Source organism: Nyctereutes procyonoides, unplaced genomic scaffold (assembly GCF_905146905.1).
Source record: "Nyctereutes procyonoides isolate TBG_1078 unplaced genomic scaffold, NYPRO_anot_genome, whole genome shotgun sequence".
Classification (NCBI taxonomy): domain Eukaryota; kingdom Metazoa; phylum Chordata; class Mammalia; order Carnivora; family Canidae; genus Nyctereutes; species Nyctereutes procyonoides.
Window position 1 is genome coordinate 19,012,713 of NW_026575139.1, and position 20,550 is coordinate 19,033,262.

The window sequence follows — 20,550 nt, forward strand, 5'->3', positions numbered from 1 at the left end:
TTAGTTGCGTTATCGAAAATCTTAAACTACCAACAAGAACACATACTCCATCTTGTGGCCAGGAAAAAAAAAAGCATTTTCATCAAGCATGACCCTAGTCAACTGTTTGGTCTTGAATTATTTCCTTTATCATAAATATCCAAAGTGATAAAGAGAGGACCAGCTTTAATTAAGAAACTCTCTTGCCTGACGTATTTCTTTTCTGACTTGTCAAAGGCTTCAGTGTGTGTGTCACTTTCATGGCAAGATGAATTTATTAATCCCTTTATAGTTAAAGCTACAATATTTTGCAGAAAACACAGGTAGAACTGTAAATGGTACAACGCTTACCAATTTGGAGACTTCGTAAAACAATAAAGTAGTAGAGTATGAACAGCCAAGAGAAGGAATTCATTCATTTGATAAACCTTTGTGCTTGCCTGCTGCATGCCTGCTTTATTGGAGTACAGTAGTAGACAAGGGCCTGCCCCTGTCCTAGGGAGCCTGCGCTATGGTGAGCAGGTATACCAGGTACAGGAAATATGCACAAGAGGAGCACCTACCTTCCTAATGACTTGAGAACAGCTTCACAGAAGAGGTGACCTTTGAGCAGCTGTGCAAGGCAAAGAATAAAAATCTTCCAGGTAAACCCTAAAGATGAGGGAATTCCAGACCAAGCAAAGAGCGTGTGCAAAGAGAGAATCATGATGTACTGAGGGCCAGTAGCTTCACTGTGGCTAAAGCCCAAAATGGTAACAAAATTACAGGGAATCTCAGAGAATCTAGTGCGCTATTCTCCTTGGGATTATTTATTATTGGGATGTTTTTCTCCTCATTCTGATATTTCTTTCCAACTTCTACTTTTGGCAGGTGGAAATTGAGCAAAAAAAGAGTTTGAAGCCCGACTTTGAAGGAGATGAAATGGAAAATCCCAAGGAGTGTGGGGTCCAGTGACAAAGCCCTACTGCAGGGTGCCCTGACCCAAGAGTCGTGATAGGATGTCTTCCTGAGTAGCTGAAGTGCAAGGCAGTACCTACTATGGCTACTCCGTGTTGGGAACAGTATCTCGGACTTTCCTGTTTGTAGTTACCTGTATTTTAACAGGAAACCTTAAGGTGATTGCTTTGGAGAGACCCTGATATGCCTGAAGCACCTGGTTCACCTGACTTTTGGAGCTTATTGTCTAATTAAGCCTCCTTCCCCTTTGCTTATATCCTAGCACTTGAGTGGTAGTTTGTTGTGACTATTGGCATCAGGAGAAAAACCTTCCACATCAGTGTTGGCAGGGTTTACTTCCAGTGTTCATCCGTCACTTACATGATTTTCTAGAAAACAGTCTTGAGACTCCACCTCTGTCACTCCCTCTAGGAAAGGTTCAGAAGAGGTACAAAACAAATGTTCTTTTTGGATCTAGTAGGCTTTTTGTACATATCTCCATTCTTTAAATGTTAACACTATGCAACAGAAGACGTTTCTCTCCTGGTTTTGGATTGTTTTGATTGAAATTCTTTTTCCATCTCTAGTCCCGGGGTTCACCACCCTGAGTCATAATACACAATGGGAAAAAGGCACAAATAGGATACTTTTTTATTCTATGATTGGCCCCACATTCTGCAAAGGGTGGCTCTTGAAGGGAAAGCAAAATTGAACTTATTTTTCTTCATTCTGGGGAAAAGGGACATTAATTATTAAGTTTATATTCCATTCAGGAAATTCAATCTCAGTGAATTTCCCAGATTCACCCTGAAAAATGTAGGTCTTTTCTAATTCCTGAAACAAATGAACATATATCTATTATACCTCAGGCATTTGTCAGCAGCATTTGGGAGCTCTTTTTATACCTCAAGCATGTCTCAGATTTTACAGGAAATATAAATGGAAAAGATCATTTTAAAAGCTGTTTAAAAACTACACTTCTATGAACTTTTCCCCAAAATTCAGAGTTTGATAATCACAGTATTGTAATATGCCTAAAAAGGCAGAAGTCTCTAGGATAGAGAAGGGGGAAAAGCCTTGTTTTTCTAATGTTGGGAATCAAGTCCTGATTCCAAGAGTCTGGGACACTCAGTCATCTTTCCCTTCATATGTTCCCGTTTACATTCTGTACCTCCAATTCTTATTTGTATCTTGGTGTTTCCTTACCATGCACGGAACCATATTGGCCATCCCAAAGGGGATAGCTGCTTGACAATTTAAAGGCAGGTTCTATCTGCCTATTTTTCCCATGAAAAATAGAGTAAAGGGACAGAAAGCATGCTTGTCAGATTTCTGATATGTCAGATGACACAGAGAAATAAATGATATATCCAATCTCGAGGGAAAATTTAGGAGTAATTTATTCAGTGAATATTCATTGAATTATAACTATGTACTGACACTAGACTATAGACATTGTTACAATTTTTTTTTAAAATACCTGAACAGAAGACTGAAACTAAAAGGATGAAATTCAGTAGGCATTAATGAGAAACTATATTCTGAGTTGCTCAAATGCAACCCTCTAAATACAGAGTGGTATTATCTATGTGTGTGTTAATGGGAAGGGTGTTGAGAAGTCCTGGTTTCATAGCAGTCCACGTAGAAACTTGAGTTCAGTTTTGAATCAGGAATGGATCATGGCTATTTACAAAGGCAGTGCATTCAACCTATAGTAACAGAAGCCTGGGGAACCCACATGTTACAGTCCACATCTGGATGGAGGATTGAGTTCAATTCTGGGTACCATGTTGAAAGAGAGGCATTAATAAACTGTGTCCAGAGGCAGGTGACTTGGGTTGTGAAGGGTCTGATTCTATAAGAAACAAGGGAATAGAATAGGAGAGAATAAAATAATATAGCTGCCTTTAAATTTCCGCTGAGTTATACAAAAGGAGGATTAGATTTACCCTGTGTAACTTCAAAGGACGAAAACAGAAACAAAGAGGAACTTTATAGATGACAGATGTTTGCTTCGATGTAAAGAATTTTGTAATAAGAGTGGTTCTAAAGAGGAATAGACTCAAGCAGTAAAATTTCCTGTTGCGGCAAATGCCCAAAGGCTGAAATAACTGCCCATCCATCCCAGATGCTATGAAAGGGACTTTGGATTTGGGCTGGATGGCTACCAAGATCCCTTCTGCATATAGGTTCATCTCAGTAGTAATAGGACTCTCTAGCTCTAGCTGTTTTTTCCTTTGATAAGTGGTTTTGTATGTTCTTTCAAATACAGTGAGGTTCCCAGGAGGTCTTTGTCAAGTGAGGCGTAGCCCTTCCCCTGTTGTACGAGAGTCACATGAGATTCTTCAGAGAAACATCAAGACGGGCTGAAGAGCTGGCAAGGTGAAGGTTACTCTGGCACCTTCCTTATCCAGGATTAGCTCTTGTGCACCTTCCCAAGATCTCTGACTCTCCTGCCAGCATCACATGTGTATTGCTCATTGGACTTTTTCCCCCTCACCTTAGTTAATTCGCATTACCTTTGTTCTTTTACCTGGATTTTTTAACTTTAAACCAAGGGTCAGGAAAATCCCTTCCATGCTATCTACATTCAGCAAGCAAATTGTTAACTTTATAAAAAACTAACACCTTGATTTCATCAAATTTGCTTTCCCACTGCTATTTTTGGGAAACTAATTATGGGTAGCATTTTGGGGTTTGGGGAATATAATACTATATATTTTTAGACCGAGTGTTTTGTTAATAGCCTACATAGAAAACACAGGCAAAGTACCTTTTTGGTGTGCAAGTCCTAAGTTTGCCTCTCTGGACCTGGATTGTGTATATGTGGGGGTCACAAATATTCCTTGTTTATGTTATCAATAATGTGAAAATATTAAAAGTAAGTTCATTTTACCAATACATAGTATTACTATTAGAAGATAAATTAGATGTCCCATGATATTAAGAGCCATGCTTTCGAGTCTGGTGGCTAGCTTTGTGATATTGTTGTAAAAGAGAAAGAGGAAATGTACTCATTACAATAGGTCAAACAAGAATTTGAGTATTTTGGAGGGAGGGCATTAAATCCCCTTTACCATTCTTGTAAACATAATACTAGTTATTTCTTATCAGAATTTTGCATTTCACTTATATTAAATATTATCTGGACAATTTTTTCTTTCTATTTGGTTCTTTCCCCTCTCTCAGCATTCCTGCAAATATTAGCAGGACTCAGAACCCTTTGGAACTTTTTAATGTAATATATTTCTTAATTGAAATGGAAATAATTTCTATTCAAGTCCAATGGGTGAGAGCAAGAGTTTATTTCCCTAAAAATTAATGCCCCCAAGAAAAATGACCCATGACAGCAAAGAATGTATCTTATTCTTTGTTTTCAGTACCTAGGATAAAGCTTGGGAATATAATAGGCTTCAGCCACCTTAAATCCTTGTTGATAAGACAAACATATCAATGAAATGAAATTATTAGAGGGCACCTGGCTGGCTCAGTTGGCAGAGCATGCAACTCTTGATCTCAGGGTCCTGAGTTCTAGCCCCATGTTGAGTGTAGAGCTTACTTAAAAAACAAAAAAGAAATTATTAGGTATTCAATAAATGTTTGCTGAATGAACACTGACCCTGAAACTCTAAGATACCTAACCCATACTTATCAGATACTTATATTAAAGCAAGCAAGCATGCTTTATTTCCTGAAAGACTTAATTTTTTTTTTTATCATTGCTTCCACCGTCAACTAAAGATAACTGTCAGCACATAAGCACTTAACGTGCAGCTGAATTTAAACTACAGTTTACCTTACTTCTATTGAAAAACATTTTTGGGCCCAAAATACAGTAGCACAGATGCTATCCACAGTCAAGATTATTGATTCAGTTTTGTTCCTGCAAGCCAGACAGATCATGTCCATTTGAATAGTCAGCAGAAGAAAAAGGCAGGAGAAGGAAGCATGGCCAGTCTTGGTGTGCTAGGTCTTTGTTTTTTTCCAACATTAACCACTGACAAATGTTACCGGGTCCCCAGAGGAAGTTTTTTAAGTAAGCTCTACACTCAACATGGGGCTTACTTTGTCACCAGAGGAAGATGGAGGTCTAAGATCATAAGGATAAAACTCATGAAATGAAATCATGATTTCAGAGCTGCTTTCAATCTCATTACAAGGTTAGTGGTGAGAAAGCACAGGATGATCTGAAATTTTTTTTCTTAAAAGCCTTGGGAATATGAAATTAATTTGAGTAGGAAGCACTGCCACCTAGCCTACTTTTAGAATTCTCCCAGCTGGGACTGGTAACTTTAACTCTTCTGCAAATGATGATCATAAGTTAGTTCTAGCATTTCTAGAGTTTAGGTCATGTTAAGAATGCAATTTAACAGAAAACTTAAAACTGGCAAAGAATAAAAAAAATAACATACACACAAAAATCACCTACTAAACACATCGTCTTTTAACACCTTATACCAAGTTACATCCAAACCATGTCCACTCTTTATATAAAATTGGTCCTGGCATTCTCACCAAGTTTTGAAGATGTTTTCTAAACATTATCAAGGTTTAAGTGTCAATTCCTGATAAATCACCATTTCTTCATCATTTCTTAATTGTGCTATTTGTAAATGAAACTTGCTTTGGATATTGTAACTTGTATTTATTTAAGGAATTAAAAGTGAACAAGATGTAGAAAATAAATATCAGTAATATTTTCCCATGTATTAACTAAAAGAAGGACTATGGAATTTTCAAATTTCTTCTAGTGTGCCTTAGCAAATTTGCTTGAGAGCCTAGTCTTTTGTTTGTTTTAAGAATTGGGAAGACAACAACAACAACATCTCTGAACATGCAACTCCAGGTCTGTAAAGACAGAAATTATCCATAGTAAAGTGTTTGGTACCTGGAGAGAGGCAAATAATAATTGTGTGTAATGAAAAGCTATAAAAGAACAGACTTCTTGAAAAATAAGACAAATATAGAACTGGCCATCAAACCTCAAAATACGTGAACTAGAGGCCATCCCTTAAAAGTAAGGAGTTCTAGGAGAAATAAAAGATTATGTAGCAGGGATAACCAGTAGAATGATTTCAGTTCAACAAATGTTTTATCAAGTGTTACTTTGATCAAAGTTCTCAGCTATCAGCCAGCTTCCCTAAAGGGAGGTAAGGTCAAAGCCAAGGACATTGAGAATTGTTGCTGTGAAGTCATTGTAGGGAGTGCACTTTATCAAGGGAAAATTAGGGTTTCTATGAATCTTTGAAGGACATCGTCATGGAGACAATCACCATGTGAGATAACCTGCTATTTTCACAACTAGGCATCAGTAACCTACGCTAAAAAAGTGAAGAAGTTAGAGTAATGGCCCCTGTTAAGTCCCTTCCAGGTCCAGTTTTATGTATTATTTTATAAAGTATCCTTTGGTGCCATTGTCAGTGATACTTCATGTCAATAGGACTCCTCATATAGTCTTAAGAACCAAAATGAGCTGGCCCGTCTTTTTCCTTTTCATGTCTCTATCCTTTACTGTCTGCCCAGACAACAAACACAAAAAACTCTGTAATCCTCTATTTTGTAGTTGGAGAATCAAAAGGATAGTGCACATCAGTTAGCACACTGTTCTGTAGGTTGCACCGGCATCACCCAGCACAACAGTGGTGTGAGTGTAAAGAGGAACAGACCAGACAGGTCTCTGAAATGGATGTTAGGATTTGGGTATCACTTGAAGCAGAAGCAAGCCTAACACTCTGCAGTACTACGGGGCCACATTAGGATCATCTAGGAGTTATAGTTATGTCCTTTTACACAAGACTGCAGAAATTGAGGGAGGAAAAAATGTTCCGTAAACATTCTGGGACTATTTGTAAAACAGATATGGCAAAATGAGGGAAAGGGTCAGTTTTCTCTAGCCTCACTGTGTATTAGTAACATAATAATGTAGTTTAAAAAATTTTTTAAACATCCAGAAGCTACAAAATACCTGCATATGGTAAAGTTTTTGTGGTATGTGTTAGTATGGTTTTAGTTTCTTGTACTTAGAATTGGGTCAAATGTAATGGCTTGATTTGAAGTGGAGAGAGCAAGGATTCTAGGGTCTCTTCCTGGTCAGTTCCATGCTGTGCCTCAGATCAAACCCCTAAGGCTAGTCATGGACACCATCTAGCCACCATCGTCTTGCCTCCATGTGCTTCAGGACCAGCAACCTCATGTATCCACTGCGAGCAGTTCTGGGAAAGCAGATGTGCAGTCAGATCACAAGAGCAACCTGTTGGACCAAGGGGTTTAAGGGGTTTTGAAGCGTAAAAAGAAGGGAATATTATGAGCTCCTCTGACCCTAGGCCAGTGTTCATTTGACCTCTGTGTCTACCTGCCCACAGAACCTGGAGAAAACTTTACCATATGCAGGAAATTAAACAGAAGCAGTGTGTTAGCCAAGGAATAAAAGAAAAAGCACTCCTCCTTTCCCTCCATTTTTGTAAAGTCAATCAATGAATTTCGGTCTGTCAGGATGGGTGGACCCAAGATCCAATGAGTGATTCAGCTGATCCAAAGCTTATATTTTCCTTTATCATCCATCCTCAATTGATGTAACTTCTTGTACTATTATGATTAATTTTATGTAAAACCAGTTTACTTAAAAATATGTGCCTATGTAATAAAGTCTACACACTGGCTAACTTTATAGAGGTGAGGTTTTGTTTGTAATTGTTATGCTGATTATCATCTGTAATACCCCTTTTTGAGCTATGAAAAAGCTATTAATAAAAATTTTTAAACAAAATCTGTCACTATGGAAAATTTAATGAGGTGAGGCATAAGGAAAAATGTTTATTATAAAGAAGGCCCATCACTCAATTAATATGGTTACTGATCATGGGATGACAAGTTAAAGTGACACATTAATAACTGTTTATCCTACTTTATCATATACATAATTTAGCTCAAGAGATATTGCATTCCTATTTTGTGCCCAATTCTGTGAGAAAACAAAATTAAGCCTTAAGGTTTTCTTGCTGATAAGTGCATACATGTATAATAAGTGAGAAATAGAATACATCATCAAATACCTTATCTGCAGTATGTTCCTGGCATATTGTCAGTGCTCAACAAATAACTGCTCAATCAATTGATGAATCCAAATGACTAACGTCAACATAACCTGAGAAGGGGGGGAAAAAGTCAGTATGGGCTAGAATACTTGGAAGCTTTTCACAGGAAAGATGACTTTTTAAGTGAGACCTGGAGGTCTCAGTAGTAAGAGGAAGGGAGTTTAGAACTGGGAAGAGTCGGTATCCAAGTGACATGTTGGATTAGCGGAAGGTGAGCCTGACCCCAGTGAAGGACTCGTGCACATCAGAAGGTATGTATACAATGGAATATTACTCAGCCATTAGAAACGACAAATACCCACCATTTGCTTCAACATGGATGGACCTGGAGGGTATTATGCTGAGTGAAGTAAGTCAATCGGAGAAGGACAAACAGTGTATGTTCTCATTCATTTGGGGAATATAATAGTGAAAGGAATATAAGGGAAGGGAGAAGAAATGTGTGGGAAATATCAGAAAGGGAGACAGAACATAGAGACTCCTAACTGGTAAACAAACTAGGGGTGGTGGAAGGGGAGGAGGGCGGGGGGTGGGGTGAATGGGTGACGGGCACTGAGGGGGGCACTTGGGATGAGCACTGGGTGTTATTCTGTATGTTGGCAAAGTGAACACCAATAAAAAATAAATTTATTATAAAAAAATCACACTCAAAAAAAGGTAAGGTTGGTAGCAAAGCCAAGCTGAGGGAGCGCTTGTATCTAGCCTGAGGTTGACTCGGACTAGTAAATGCTATGCATAATAATAAAGCATTATTCTAGAAAGACTAATCTGTCTACAATGGGCCTGGTATTTTGGAATAGAGGAAAGCTTAAGGGCAAAGAAAAGCAAGGTTTCTTTGAGTAAACAAGAAAACAGCTTTGTGTTTTGTTTAGTTCAAACAGAACCACGGACATCTTAATGCAAAATACAATGATCTATAAGGGGAGAACTGTCATTGACGGAATTCTCATGAGTAGAACACAGAATTGTATAGCCTAGCTAGTATGACATCAACTGATACTAGTAACTGATAGCAGGTGCACAGAATGGCCAAATAATAGCATAAAATTTTCTTAGGTTGGGGATTCTGAAGAATAATATACTCCTTTCCACTGTTCTTCCATCCCTATCTGCCCAGAGTCCTCTTGAACAAGTTTTGAGATCTGTCTAGGTCCCACAGTGATGCAAGGTTCAGGCTGCTAAGGTCCCCCTCTACTTTAATATTCAAGTGGACGAACTCTGCAAGTAATTGGTTGTGTGTGTGTGTGTGTGTATTTTTTTATTGGAGTAAATTTGCCAACATATAACACCCAGTGCTCATCCCGTCAAGTGCCCCTCAGTGCCCATCACCCAGTCACCCCATCCCCCCCTCCTCCCCTTCCACTACCCCTTGTTTGTTTCCCAGAGTTAGGAGTGCAAGTAACTGTTTGAAGCCAAACGTGTTCCCTAATGTTCTTCGGGATTTGTGGGAGGAAGAGTTGGAAACGAGAGGAAATGAAGATGAAATTTAAATGTCCTCAGGGTCATCAGTCAGCTCCTCTCCAAACTCCTCCCACCTCTTTTTTAAAAAAAAAAAATTTATTTATTCATGAGAGACAGAGAAAGGCAGAGACACAGGCAGATATCGGACTCGATCCCAGGACCCGGGGATCCCAATCTAAGCGGAAGGCAGACACTCAACTACTGAGCCACCCAGGTGTCCCTTCCCACCTCTTTCTTAATCACCTCTATTTCCTCTTTATTCTTCCATGCTGGGCAGCTTTCTGTATAGCCAAAACATTAAAGGAGTTAGCATTTCTGTAGCACTTATACTCTGGTATAAGCCCCCCTCTCCATTTTGCAAGATACAAATAATTCAAGCCTGATGTATAACTGATGTTTATCGAAGGTTAGCAAATAGTGAGTACAGCATAAAACAGGAAAGAACTTAAACAATACCAGACATCCCTGCTCCCAAAGTTCACTGCTCACATCCCACAGAGGGAATCTTCATTAAACATCCTTCTCCCTCAGCTCTAGCCTGAGTAATTGGAGCCAACACCTCAAGTCCGCAGACTATGGTCTCCCTGACTGCCAAGGGAAAACTGAAAAATTCTTAAAATCTCATGTCAAGTGGGGATTAAGTTCTAAAGTCAACACTCTTGAAAAATCAAAGTGCCTGTAAAATAAAGTAGACTAAGGCATAAGTCTTCTTCAATGAAAGTTGCTCTATGACCCTCAATTAATTTTTCAGTTTCTTCATTGAGAATACTGACAGAATCATCATAGCCCCAAATCCCAGCCACCTGAACAATGTGTTCCAGTTTATGGTCAATGTGGGGAAGCCATTAAAATGAGTCACAATTATTTCCTGAGTTTTACCAACATGAATTGACTGTTTCAGGCTTGACGGCATCTTTTCTCTGCCTCACAGACCCACTGAGTGGAATGGCAGACCAAATAACTTGAATAGAAGTATAATGAGTCTCCATTATACTTTACTTTCTTATGCAAAGCAATTTTTAGTTCCACTTCATTGCATCGTGTCATGGACCCATTGAAGTATCTTTCCAAACCAAAGAGAAATCTATCTTAGATCCCCAAAAAGAACTTATATAAATTCACATTTTTTTCTTTAGAGGTCTAAAAAATTATAGATACAATTTTTAGAACTCAGAGCCGAAATATGTGTACTTTCTTTCCCTACACAGTCTAGGTCAACAGAAGGAAAGAAGATAAAATCCGTTCTACACTTGTGGACTTGTGGAAAGCAAACCCCAGTGGTTACAGTTTTTTGTTGTTGTTGTCTTTCGTCTCCCTCACCTCTTCCTCTTCTTCTCTCTCTTCTTTCACTACCAGCTATAAAGTTCTAAGAGCCTGGACTAGTGTGATGGCACTGGCAGAAATTAAAAAAAGAAAAAAACCTATCTCATAGATTGAAATGGTCTCCAATTATTTCTTCCCATGTTGAACTCTTTTTTGAACAAATTGCACATCTCATTTGCTGCCTGTTAACTGTTGTGTGCTGCCTTTTAATGTTTTATATTTCTTAGGTTTATCCTTCTCGTTAAAAAGCAATCATTGACTAAAAGAATTGGTCTGCAGGGCACGCAGCTAAAATGCACCAAAAGCATCAAGAATCAGCTGGGAGGAATCAGCAAGCTCTTATTTATGCTACTCTGCCACCTACAGGAAGATTCTGAGTGGGTCACCTCAGTTTCAGGTGGCAGCAACAAATGACTAACCTATCTTCAAAGTACTCTTCTTTAGAATAATTGCTAATCAATACGGTAGTCATTCAAGAATGTCTTGAAACACTGATTCTGTGTTCTATTAGGTTCAAAGGATAGAGAGGTGAGACATGGTCGAGCCCCTCCAGAAATACCTCATTCAGAAGATGGTTTCGATACCAAATGCATCATCAGGACCAAAGGCAGCACATTTGAGTTACAAAAGGGCATCCCACTTTTGGGCTGGTAAAGCCCCATCTCAGAACATAGACCTGCACTAGGATGAGTATATCCTTAATCTTGAAACTTTAGGAAAAGGTGATATGTATATTTTAAATGAGCACATGCAGAAATGTTCCTAAGAATGGCTTTGGTGACACATCTACACATGCTATGCAGCAATGTATTTGCAGCAAGAAGTACTTCACATGCACGTATAAAGTTGCATTTGTCATGTGACTAGACTATTCTTGTCCACTTCCTGCACTATCATCATCAACAAAAACAATAAATATTTGAGGAATTCTTAAGATTATCAAAATAACTGGTTTTAGCTAAATACCTTAAAAATTTTTAGTATTGTTCTTGTCCTCAGAAAGAATTATATATAGGAAGATAACATATAATGCAAGATATATAGAAAGACTGCTAAATAAATGGTGCTAAAATGACGGATTTTAGAAATTCGGGGAGGTGTGATCATCAAGACAGTGTGGTACTGGCACAAAAACAGACACATAGATCAATGGAACAGAATAGAGAACCCAGAAATGGGCCCTCAATTCTATGGTCAACTAATATTCGACAAAGTAGGAAAGACTATCCACTGGGAAAAGGACAGTCTCTTCAATAAATAGTGCTGAGAAAATTGGACAGCCACGTGCAGAAGAATGAAACTAGACCACTCTCTCTCACCATACACGAAGATAAACTCAAAATGGATGAAAGATCTAAATGGGAGACAAGAATCCATCAGAATCCAAGAGGAGAACACAGGCAACACTCTTCTTGAACTTGGCCACAGCAACTTCTTGCAAGATACATCTATGAAGGCAAGGGAAACAAAAGCAAAAATGAACTATTGGGACTTCATCAAGACAAAAAGCTTCTGCAGAGCAAAAGAAACAGTCAACAAAACTAAAAGACAACCTACAGAATGGGAGAACATATTTGCAAATGACCTATCAGATAAAGGGCTAGTATCCAAGATCTATAAAAAAATGTATTAAACTCAACAGCAAAGAAACAAACAATCCAGTCATGAAATGGGCAAAAGACATGAACAGAAATTTCACCAAAGAAGACATAGACATGGCCAACAAGCACATGAAAAAATGCTCCGCATCACTCGCCATCAGGGAAATACAAATCAAAACCACAATGAGATACCACCTCACACCAGTGAGAATGGTGAAAATGAACAAGACAGAAACACCAAGTGTTGGAGAGGATGTGGAGAGAGGGGAACCCTCTTGTACTGTTGGTGGAAATGTGAACTGGTGCAGCCACTCTGGAAAACTGTGTGGAGGTTCCTCAAAGAGTTAAAAATAGACCTGCCCTACGACCCAGCAATTGCACTGTTGGGGATTTACCCCAAAGATACAGATGCAGTGAAACGGCAGGACACTTGCACCCCAATGTTTATAGCAGCAATGTCCACAACAACAGATGAATGGATAAAGAAGATGTGGTTTATGTATACAATGGAATATTACTCAGCCATTAGAAATTACGAATACCCACCATTTGCTTCAATGTGGATGGAACTGGAGGGTATTATGTTGAGTGAAGTAAGTCAATTGGAGAAGGACAATCATTATATGGTTTGACTCATACAAGGAATATAAAAAAATAGTGAAAGGGATTATAGGGGAAAGGAGAGAAAATGAGTGGGAAATATCAGTCAGGGTGACAGCACACGAGAGACTCCTAACTCTGGGAAATGAACAAGGGGTGGTGGAAGGGGAGGTGGGCAGGGGGATGGGGTGACTGAGTGATGGGCACTGACAGGGGCACCTGACAGGATGAGCACTGGCTATTATACTATATGTTGGCAAATCAAACTCCAATAAAAAAATACAAAAAAAAATTTAGGGAGGAGTTCAAATGAATTACTGCAATCAGGGAAAACTGGAGAAAAAATATGTTTTGAGCCAACTCTTGAAGGAAAGGGTACCACTTCCAAAGGCAAAGTAGGGCATGACGAGGAGGGCAAGTGCATACCAAGTAGGAGGAACACCTTTGTGTAAGTAAAGTAGGCGGAATTAAGTATAAATGGTAGATTTAGATATAATCAGTACATCTATTTGATGAGAATAGTAGACATAAAAATGGTTATGACAGTCTATAGTTTCCCAAAATAAATGCAATAGCAGTACTTCCAGTCCCAGATGCTGTTCAAGATCCTTCCAGCGTCCATCAAACTGTAGAGTCTATTTCCCCACCTTTTGAATCTGGGCCTTGAATGGTGGTCTTATTACTGCTCCAACCAATAGAGCACAGTGGATGTGATGCTATGTGACTTCCAAGGTGAAGTCATAACAGGATGCAGTTGCTGTCTCCCTCCCTTGTAGTTCACTCACCTTTTCACCCTGGCTATCATGTTTTGAGGGAGCCCGGGACACATCCAGCGCTCACATGTAGGTGTCGCACTCAACAGTCTTAGCTACGGTCTCAGCTACAGCTGGAATCAACCAAGACACATAAGTGTATGAAGATTCAGAAGATTCCAGCTTGCAGACTTTGAGTCTTCCAGCTGAAGCACCCAATGTCACAAAGAAGAGACAAGTCATTCCTGCTGTACTCTGTCCAAGTTCCTGATCCTCATAATTCATGAGCATAATAAATAATTGTTTCAGGCCAATAAGTTCTGGGATAATTTGTTACATAGCCATAGTGACTAGAACACTAACATTGAGTAATTACCGAGTGCCATGTACTATGTTTGAAGCCTTATATTTTCTATTGGGTAGCTATTTCTGTGTAACAAACCATTCCAAACCCAGTGGCTTAAAACAATAGTTCTTGCTTATTAAAGCTCATATATTTGTGGCCTACTGAGGATTGGCTGACCTAGGTGGGCTTGCTTCTGTGATTGTTACCTATGTGTTTAAGTGTTGCCTGGGAGCTCTGCCCTGACCTGGGCTTGGCTGGGAGATCTTAGAGCAGATCTACTGTATATGTCTCTTATCCTCCTCTGAAAACTGACAGGTTTGTCTGGGAATGTCATTTTCTTCAAGAGGCAGGACCACAAGAACAAGAGTGGAAATAAATAAGCTTCTTAGGGCCTAAGGTCAGAAATGGCACACCACCGCTTCTTACCAAATTCTACTGGCCAAATCGATTCACATGAGCAGGCCCAGATTAACAGGGAAAGAAAACAGACTCCATCTGTGTAGTTTACCGCAAAGTCACAGGCTAAGGATGTACACATATGGAGGGGTGAAGAGTTGGAGCCATTAATTAAATTTATTACATAATTATCAAGTAAGTACCATTATAATCCCCATTCCATTCATTTCATCAAGAAACTGAGGCACAGAGACCTTAAATAATGTGAGTTAACGGAGTTCCTGGAGCTTCCAGTGATGCTGCTGCTCCTGTGGCTGTCTCATCACTGCAACTGTCCAAGAGACCAAACTGTCAGAATATGTCTTTGCTCTTTAGGTGCTAGACCACAGCTTGGCTGCAAGACTGCTAGATCATCCACGCTTCCCACTTTGAACCAATTCCTGAGCTTCCTCTAATTGGACCTTAGGATCACTATACCAATATGTGTTTCTATTAGCCTCAGGAACTACTAGAAATCCCAACTCTTTTCACCCATCACTCTAATTCATCCATGAATATGACTCCCTCTTACACTCCTCCCTGACTCCCTGGACACTTCCCATGCCTCTAAGATTCAAGACCTGTCATCAATACCCTTTATCTATGATATCCTCTCTGGACAGTCTCTTCACTACCATGCCCCTTCATTCCCAAGCTGACTGAAACACTGTTATTGTCTTAAGGACATGCTATGCTGCTCCCACTGCCCTGCAGTCCTCACAAAAGAATGTGTTTTTTTTCTCTTATACCACGTACCTCTGGGCTTGAAGATGAGAGAGCAGTATCCCTCTTGCTTCCTTTTTTTTTTTTCCCCCTCTGGCTTCCTATTGCAGCTTCACAAATCATTCTCCTTCCTCTTTGAAACTTAAACCCTATGAATTCATGCTATGAGACACTACAACCCCAAATACTGCTATCTCCTTGACCTTCATATAAACAAAGTTTAATTTAACTTATTTTGCAAGACTAGCTTGACCTGGGTTACTTCTTGATTATGTATATGCAAATCATAAGCAAAACTTGAACTGGTTCCCAAGGTTAATATTAAGTCACCACTGACAAATTCCCTATCATTTAAGAAAATTTTAATATTGTAAACAATCACTATGAAGTATAAATAATCACTGCCTTCCCACTATATAAACTACCTCTTACAGAAGGGGCATTGCCCTCTAACAATGTACCCTGAGCCTCATTCCAGGTTTTGGTCTGAGAGCTCCCAGTTTGCAAACTGTATTTTGGTGTGTGCACAATAAACTTTTATGAATCACTACTTGGTCATTCATTGGTTTTCTGTCATTTATGAACTTTTGACAACAGTTGCTTGGTGAGGCCAGAGACATGTGGCTTACTCTTTAGGAAGATGTTCTAGCAGTTGCCCACATAACATCTTATATGAATTGCATCAGATGTAATCACAGGAGGGCACTTAGCTGCAAAGGAAGCTCAAAAATGTAATCTTGCTGCATAAGACCAGCTAAAACCCAGGGTATTCTATTACTAAAGGAAAGGGGAAAATGGGTATTTGGCAACAGTTAGTGATCTTTGTCACATTAGTTAATAGTGGGCCTATTACCCACCTACTCTATGCCTTCCCACAGTAACTAAGACCAGAGAAAAGCATCACAGCCATAATGATTCTTGTCCTAAATCTCAAAAAAGCAATTGATTCTCCATAACAACCTTATACACTTTTAAAAATACCTTTGATGTTCTGCCACAAAAAATGACTATTTCATATTTTCTCCTCTTTTCTCAAACCTTCAACAGTTCCTTCCCACTCTTAACACTGCATTCTCAGCTGATCCTACCCTTGTATTTTACTGAAAATTTTGAAACAATCACAGGGAGTTCCTTTGCTTCCTACCACCAAATCTATCAACCTACCTACACATTTCTACCATCACGTCTAACTTTCTTTGTTCTCATCCTGTCTCCTTTAAGCATTCCATTCCCAGCAAAGATGAACACTTCCCTTTTTGCTCTGAAGACTATCCTCACTGGCCTTTCTCAAAGAGTGATGCAGTTTCTCTTGTATCATTATGCTTTTATTTTTCTCCTGTTGGCTATTCCCAGAAATAGTCTCTAATAATTCCAAAAAACCATTTGAGGAAAGGATTCTGGGAAGGTGGTGGAGGAGGATGCATCAGGAGTCTGTCTCCCCACCTAGACATCAATTGCATTGACAGAATCAGATATAACTCCGTTGGAATTCTGGAGTCTACTGAAGGCTTGCAACTTCCAGGCAAAGCCTTGGACAGTAAATTGCAGTTAATTTCAGTCAATGTTGGCTCTTAGCAGAGTAGCAGCTGCCCAGTCCCGTCTCCCAGCCCTGTGGCAGGCCCTGCACATACTCCAGAAGCAGCTTGCGTGCCATTGCAGGAGCCAGAGTACACACATAAGACCCTGTCCTCCAAACATAGGCAATCTATGCTCTGACTGCTGATTGCTCCTTCTGATCATAGAGATACAAAGAAGTTATGTTTGCTCTCACCATATTCTCACTTCTTTTCTTCTCAATTCACTCCAATTTATCTTCCATCTCTATTACTACACTATAGTGGCTTTTGTCAATGTCCTCTGACTGGACAAATCTAAAGTCTTTCTTATCTTATATGCTTCTCAGCAGCATTTGGCAGCTTTAACTACTCTCTTCTTGCAACATTCTCTAACCTTGGTGTCCACATCCACCTCCTACCCTCACTACCATTCTCCTAGTTTATATTTTACATCATTGCCAACTCCTCAGTTTTGTTTTTTGGCTCTTTCTCCTTGGTTCATTCTCTAAATGTCAGAATGCCTCTACTCTTTCCCCTTACGCTCTTTGCACAATCTCCTACATTCTCATGGCTGTAAGTACCTATATGTACTAAATGATTCTCAAATATTTATTTCTGGGTCAAATTGTTAACTTCTAAACTGATATTCGACAGTTTATCTGATGTCTCCATTTGAATGCTTGACAGACATCTGAACCTAACCATAAAAGGATTTTTCTCACCTATATGTGTCTTTCCCCCAATTTTCCCCAACCTAAATGGCACCAACATCTTCCCTGGCACTTAACAGAAATTTATAAGGCATCTTTGATTGCTCATTTTTCTAAAACCCCATGTTCTACCCAAAGCAAGCCTTACTGGATCCCTTTCCAAACATAGGATGACTTTTTCTATCCCCACTCCTCTCACCTGGATTTCTACAAATGCCTAACATAAAATATTCTACTTATCTTGTCTGTTTCACCAACCTCATGGGCTTCAGGAGTGAAGGGAATTTGGGTTGTTTTGTCTTCTGCTTTATGCTCACAGTTTAGAATAGGGCCTGATACTCTATAAGTATTTGTTGAATGATCGGAAGAAAAGTCTAGTGGGAATCAGACATGCAAAAACTGAATTACAATACATTCTTTTAAATGGGAGTATGTACAAAATTTAGAAAGGGGAGTGTTTCCAGATTTGGGAATTAGAGACATCTTTAGTCTTCCTTTTTGGATGAAAGAAAAATAAGCCCAAACCAAAGAATACTGTGGAAATATTTATCTTAACATTCCCTTTAAAATGTACATTGAGGGGGCAGCCTCGGTGGCTCAGCGATTTAGCGCAGCCTTCAGCCCAAGGCCTGATCCTGGAGACCCAGGATCGAGTCCCATGTCAGGCTTCCTGCATGGAGCCTGCTTCTCCCTCTGCCTGTGTCTCTCCCTCTCTCTCTCTCTCTCTCTCTGTGTCTCTCATGAATAAATAAAAATCTTTTAAAAAATAAAATAAAATGGGGATCCCTGGGTGGCGCAGCGGTTTGGCGCCTGCCTTTGGCCCAGGGTGTGATTCTGGAGACCCCGGATCGAATCCCACATCGGGCTCCCGGTGCATGGAGCCTGCTTCTCCCTCTGCCTATGTCTCTGCCTCTCTCTCTCTCTCTGTGTGTGTGACTATCATAAAATAAATAAAAATTAAAAAAAGAAGCTCATTCAGTAAGTTATTTCTTTAAAAATAAATAAATAAATAAATAAATAAATAAATAAATAAAATAAAATGTGCATTGAAGCATAATATACAAGTAATTATATCAATTATTATCACTTCAAATAATTTACAAAAATAAATATAGGGAAACAATGATGAGGGTATTAATGGAAGGAATTAAGCTTCCAGGAGCTGGATTTCTCTAGAAAGGAAAAAAGGTAAGGGAGAAAGACATAAGTGTGTAATGTGAAGAAAGACAAAGAAACAATGTTTTAAAATTCCTTTTTCTGGAGGAATGAGAATGGAGGTTGGTCTCAACTTTACAAGACAGCTCTGTGGGACCTCTGTGTAAAGTCAGAGAGAGTGAGGACAACCTATCATGGGTAGCTTGTGACTACCGATTAGTATTTAAAATGTAGAAATCTGGGGTACCTGTGTGGCTTAGTTGATTAAGCATCTGTCTTCAGCTCAGGTTATGATCTCAGAGTCCTGGGACAGAGCCCTGTATCGGGCTCCCTGCTCAGAGGGGAGCCTGCTTCTCTCTTTCCCTCTGCCCCTTCTCTTGCTTGTGCTTCTCTCTCTCTCTCTCTCTCTCTCTCTCTCCTCCCTCACTCATCAAATAAAGTCTTTTTTATAAAAAAATATAGAAGTCCTAGGAACTGTCAACTCCATTTCTAAGAATTTATCCTATAAAGATAATAGCAAACGTGTATAAACGTTATTCACAAGGACATTGTAGCAGTAATGTTTAAAATAGCACAAAAGGAAATAACCTATTCTTTTGTGTACCTGCAGAGGTGCCACTAAAGTCACCTAGACAGAGTGAAATTTACTGGTCTAGAAAGTGGTCTGTGATATACTGGGTTTATGAAAAAGGCAAATTGGGGTACCTGGGTGGCACAGTCGGTTAAGCGTCTGACTCTTGGTTTCAGCTCAGGTCATAATCTCAGGATTGTGAGATGGAATCCCATGTTCGGCTCCACACTCTGCATGGACTCTGCTTGAGATTCTATCTCCCTCTCCCTGTCTCTTCTGTTTGTGCTATCAATCTCTGCAATAAGTAAATAAATCTTTTAAAAAAGGGGAGAAAGAAGAATATTGTATATAAGATTTAAGGCATGAATTCCTTTTTGTAAAAAACAAAGTGTACTCCTATTTATCTATATACATATATGTATCCAGAGATGCTTTGTGGGCATGAGAAAAACACATATGTGATCGAAAAGTACGATTAGAAACACAGAAATACATGGGTTTCATCTTTTATTTTCATCATTTATTTTATATGATTTTTTATATGATTTTTATTTGATGGCTTTTGGTAATTTAACTTTTCTTGTTTTTTTGTTTATCCTCCCCAAATAAAATATTTTTTGAATATCATGATTGGTTCAGGATAAAATTAAGAGGGCTACATATGGAGACTAAGAACATACTGAGATTTTTGAAAATGATCTGTATTTGATAATCATTATCCAATCATTTAAAAAAAATTTTAGAAATCAGACAGAAATTCTGATTTGTTTTTTAAGCGAGTATTGCATGGGTGAAAATACATTAAGGTCACTGAAAAGAGGCTATGTTTGGTATTCTGTAATGACTGTATTAAAAAGGAAAAATAAAAGCAAAGGAACAATAATGGAAACCATGAGAGGCAAGAAAGAGGGAGGGAGAAAGGAAGGTTAAGTTCGGGGAAAAGGAGAGACAGGAAGAAGGGATTTGGAATTGATTGTATTGTTCACTAAAATTAGAGAAAATTAAGAAGCAATTATGTAATGAATTCTATCCTTGGAAAATAAAACCATCGTTAGTGATAAATATCCCTAAGGAGGCTACGAAATATATGAAGAAGAAATGAAACATCACTCCAGGGACTGTGGTTTCCTAGTTCTGTGTTCTATTTGGTTTCAGGTGTCTTTCGTCCTCCCATGGCCCAATAACTGTATTGATTGTCTTTTATTACACACTACAATATATCTTAAAGCTGGAAAATCTATCATTTCAATGTAACATTTATTGAGGAATGGTAATGCATTTTACACTTGACAAATGAGCAATTATATC

General features: G+C 38.9%; 1 protein-coding gene across 7 annotated transcripts in view; it reads left to right on the top strand.

The window, feature by feature from the left end:
• Positions 1–7,681, top strand: part of STON2 (stonin 2) — a 145,539-nt gene extending 137,858 nt beyond the window's left edge. For all 7 annotated transcript variants that reach the window (XM_055303652.1, XM_055303650.1, XM_055303649.1 and 4 more), the window contains one exon: positions 850–7,681. In XM_055303652.1, the coding sequence (XP_055159627.1) occupies positions 850–933 (84 nt within the window). In that variant the 3' untranslated portion in view covers positions 934–7,681. The remainder of the gene's footprint in view (positions 1–849) is intronic.
• The last annotated feature ends 12,869 nt before the right edge of the window (positions 7,682–20,550 follow it).